At 45.8% G+C, this 4,645-nt stretch overlaps 1 protein-coding gene across 4 annotated transcripts in view; it reads right to left on the bottom strand.

Annotated features, from left to right (window-relative positions):
• Positions 1–450: 450 nt before the first annotated feature.
• Positions 451–4,645, bottom strand: part of LOC125951850 (potassium voltage-gated channel protein Shaker) — an 82,535-nt gene continuing 78,340 nt past the window's right edge. For all 4 annotated transcript variants that reach the window (XM_049680960.1, XM_049680933.1, XM_049680940.1 and 1 more), the window contains one exon: positions 451–4,599. In XM_049680960.1, the coding sequence (XP_049536917.1) occupies positions 4,597–4,599 (3 nt within the window). In that variant the 3' untranslated portion in view covers positions 451–4,596. The remainder of the gene's footprint in view (positions 4,600–4,645) is intronic.

Here is a 4,645-nt window from a genome sequence, read left to right as displayed (position 1 = left end):
CGGAAACATCTTCACGATACATGAGAAGAAAAAGTCCAACGCCGAAGCGAAAGTGGGTCAAAATCGGGTGGAAAACAGAAGGAATGGACGGCAGTAGAAGCGGGCGTGAGGAAGTGAAAAAAATGAGGAAAACGAGGAGGTAGTAAATGCTCAAAGATAGAAAGAGAGAGCGAGAGAGAGAGAGAGAGAGAGAGAGAGAGAGAGAGAGAGAGAGAGCAAGGTGGACAGACTAGAGATAGGGCTTTTGAACACGTTTCGCTTAAAAGTCATAGGCAACAGTTTGTTTCATTGTTTTATATGCGTTTCTTGTTCCTATTAATGATACAAGAGAGGGGGATTCATAGAGAGAGCGAAAAGAGAGAGAGAGAAAGATGAATAGAGAGAAAGAAAGGGGGAAAGAAAGAGAGAGAGAGAGAAAGAGAGAGAGAGAGGGAGAGAGAGACAGAGAGCGCGCTATTTGCATTGTTGCTTCGATTTCGGGAAAATCCTTGTTTTTGGGCTTTTTTGTTGTTTTTGGTTGTTTGTTTTTTTTTGTTTTGGTGAACGCTTCGATGGGAACCAGTAAGAGATTAATTTATATTATGTATATTAAAAGGACGCAAGAGTTGGGATGGCAGCATCTTTTTTCATCATCATCATCATCTTCTTCTTCTTTTTCTTCTTCCTCTTCCTACTTCTCCACCTCTCCTTCTTCTTCTTCGTCTGTTTCTGCTTTCTGCTTCGTAAAACATTGTCCATGACGTTGCTAAGTTTTGCATTCAACAGTTAAGTTTTTTTTTTTGCTTCGCTAGTTTTTGGTAAAGTATTGGTTTTTGTTTCTCTATCTTTTCATTTCCTTTGGTTTTGCTTGCTTTTTTAGGGTTCAATTACACGCTAGGAGCTTTACACACGGACCTTCGGTCGAAGGGAAGGCGGGCTGGGGTGGTGTGCGGGCGGGCGGAACGTGGCCAACAGGAATTTAGAGGAGGAAGAGAGCTGCTGGAGCCGAAGCTTCCGCTTTCTTTGGTTTACTGTGGCTTTTTGCTTTGCTGTCAACTCAAACATCTCTTCTCGCCGGTGACCATTGTTTTGCTCTTTACAGCGCCTCCTATAGGCGTGACCTTTAGTCTGATACCTTCCTCCCCATCCCCCTTCCACTTCCCAGGGCCTCGTGCACCATCCACGATCCTATACCTCGCTCCGGGCACTCTCTCTCCCTCCATTCCATTCGCATCCACTCTTACTCCTTTGCCCCTTCAATCGTATTGTTTGTTTTTTGGGATTAGTGTTACACCACCATCATCACCACCTTCACTGCTTTGACTAGGTTTTTAATTACCGTTTTTTATCCACTGTGTGTATGTATATATGTGTCTATGTGTTTGTGTGTGTGTGTTTGTGTGTGTGTGTGTGTGCGTGTTTTTGTGGTTTGCTTCACTTTGCCACTCTTCGCTTGTCTGCGCGCATTTCCTTCCGTTTATATTCTATGACGATCATTACCAGTTGTACGATAGGAAAAAATACTAATAAATTAATCGGTTAAAGAACGCTATTTGAAGTATTTTGTTGTTTTTTTTTCTTGTCTCAATAATATAGATTGGTGAAGGATAGATTTGTTCTGCGTTTACCTCCTCACTTCCACCCCTATCGTTTTCGTTTGCTCTTTTCTTCGTATTCTTCTTCCACTCGCTTTTCTTATTCATTATTTTTCGGCTGCATATGTTCTGCTATCTTTCGCCTTTTGCTTTGCTAGCACGATCATAATAATCTAGCAAACTCATGCTACAAACGGCCGCTAGAATTCTACTCGCATACTTTCGGGCATGATGTATTGGTGTTGTTTGCTTTCTGTGTGTGTGTGTGTGTGTGTGTGTGTGTCTGATTTGTTGTCTGTTGTGTAACGTACCACTAGTATGTAGAACCGAGGGTGTGCGGGCTTCTACTAGTATGCCGTTTAGCGTTGTATGTGGATGAATGGTGTAGAAGGAATGAGAGGATGCAGATAGGGGGGGGAAGGCGACGTTTGTCGGGAGTAACAAGAACGGAGAAGAGGAGTGGGAGTAGGGGATCTACACTCATCCCAGCAGTCCTAGTGCTACTGGCTAGAAAGCTGATATTTAGATCGCGAATCTGTGAGAGCGAAAGCAGAAGGCTATCGGTTTGACTCTGCTGCTGTGTCTGTCTTTCATATGTGTGGATAAGCCATGATGTGTGTGTGTGTGTGTTGGTGTGTCTGTATGATGTAAATTATAGAGCGAAGACGCCTGTTGCGAGGGCTCCTTTCAAGGTTTGTATTGAACAAAACGAAGGGCTAAGAAGAACGGGAAGAATAGAAAGAGAAAGAAAGAGAGAAAGAAAAAAAGAGAGAGAAAGAGAACGAGAAAGAAAAATAATGAAAGAGCGAAAGAAAGAAAGAGATAGAGTGTGAGAGAGAGAGAGAGAAAGAGAAAGAGAAAGAAAAAGGGAGATACCGGGGGTACATAAAGTAGTTTTGCTCGTATAATAGGGGAGCATAGTCCTGATGTAGTTCTCGCTTTCGATGCTTAGGTCCTTGTGTATATATGTGTGTGTGTGATTGTTCGTGTGAGTAAATGTTGGTTGTCTGTATGGGTGCTTGAGTATGTATGTGTGTGTTGGTTTGTGTGTGTGTGTATGTGTGTCTAAGTACGACGTTTTGCTGCTGTTGCTGCTAATTACTACCGTTCCCTCTTTCCATCTTCTTTATTTCGCCTGTTGCCGTTTCGTCCGTTCCGTCGTTACCTTCCCCCCCCCCATTAACCGCCCCCCTTCTTTTGCCTAATTCACTCGCAGGACCCGGGGCCAATGGGTTCTGTTTAAAGCTATGTTCGTAGTAAAAGGTTTTTTTTTATTTATATTTTATTCTGGGAGGGACAAAATTTGGTTTTTGTTATTTTTTTTTTGTTGTTTTGTTTTGCTTTGCTTTGACCGGTTTGGTTGGTTTGTTTGTTTGCTTGTTTTTTTTTCTCTTCTCTTTCTTCTTCTTCTTCTTCTTCTTCTTCTTCTTCTTCTTCTTAATTTTCTTCTTCTTTGTTTTAATGACGAATGCAAGTTCAAAAAAGCAATGCGATCAAAATATGGCGCTCATCCGCTTCACTTCCTCCTAGAAATATGAAATTCATGTAGCTGGTTAATGCTGCTCATATTTTGTTATTCTTCTCCCCTATGCGTTACTCTGCTTCCTCCACCCGCTGAGTTCTGCTTCGGTTTTTCGGCTTGCTTGCTAGCTGTCTTGTTTTTTCCCTACGGCGGAGAGAGGACTTTTATGTTTGCTTCTACTTTTTCTGCTTCTGCTTCTTCTTCTTATTTTTTGTTCTTCTACTTATTCATCATCATCATCATCATCATCATCATCATCATCATCATCAGCTTCTTCTTCTTCTCCCTATTCCCTTCGGTTTCATATGCGTCTTATTATGCAAGGTTCCTTCGTCTATCTGTTTCCTTTCTCTCTATTTTTCTTCTTCAGGCTGTTGAGGTTTTCACGAAGCTAATCACTTTGGACCCTACCGTGCGCGAAACGCGCTTGACGCTGTCAGTGTTTTCGAATTCACTCGCAAAACACACACACACCCACGCACGCGGGACAAACAAGAGTAAATCACATGACCACACTACACGCCACACCACACGCCACGCCTGCCTGCTTTCGTCGTTGTTCGTTCTGGCAGTTCGTCGTTCAGACTACCCCATTCGCGGGCTTCTTCTTCCTCTTTGCGCCTCTCGATGCCTCTTGAGGGCTCCGGAACTTCTCCTGGGTGGGGAGGGGGCTGTGGGCTGTGTGGGCTGTGTGTGTGTGTGCGCGCTCGCATGTTCAAGTACGAACATGTTGCAATATGGAAGTTGGCGGTGGACGCGGTGGACGGTGCGGACGGGACACCACGTGCTGGACATCAGCTGCTCTGCCTGCTGGCGGTGACGGTCCGAATGATCCACGTAGGTGCGTGCGTGTGTGTGCGTGTGTAGGTGTGTGTGTGTGTGTGTGTGTGTGTGTGTGTGTGTGGGGTAGCGGACAGCTAGTCAGCGTCGTCAGCGCCCGGTCGGTCAGTCGCTGCGTTCGTCGTGTCGGTTGATCATCCCGGCCTCCACCGGGGGGGAGGGTTCCGGCTTAGCGTTTGTCTGGCTGGGGATGAGATGCGCACTACTCCAAGTCCATGGTGCTCCGTCGCCTTCCACATACCGATCCGCATACCGTCGTCGACTATGCGCACCTGTCGCCCCGAAACGCCTAAAGCTAGGCGACGCATTTTCCCTTGTTCCATCTCTTCCATTCGTATGCTTTTGTGTGCGCGTGTAAGTATGTCGGTGTGTAGGTGTGTGTGTGTGTGTGTGTGTATGGTATGGTGGTGTGCGAGGACAGGGTACCACATAGCGCCATAGACAATGAGGAACGACGATGATCACCCCGCCGACGCCGACGCCGACGACGACGACGACGACGACGACGACGAAGACGATGAGCGAAGAGCTGCACTACTACTTAGCTTAGCGAGCCAGCAGTGCGCTAGGTTGGCCCAGGATTGGCTCAGACCGCTCTCGGTGAAACTGGCAGCCATCGTATGAGTTCCGTTGGCCAAAAAATAGAGCGAAGTGTTTGTTTCACTGTTTTGCGTGAAGAATATGTTCGTGTTCGTGCGTGTGTGCGTGA

This window comes from Anopheles darlingi, chromosome X (assembly GCF_943734745.1).
Source record: "Anopheles darlingi chromosome X, idAnoDarlMG_H_01, whole genome shotgun sequence".
In the NCBI taxonomy this organism is placed as follows: Eukaryota; Metazoa; Arthropoda; class Insecta; order Diptera; family Culicidae; genus Anopheles; species Anopheles darlingi.
This window is presented reverse-complemented; position numbering and strand designations above follow the sequence as displayed.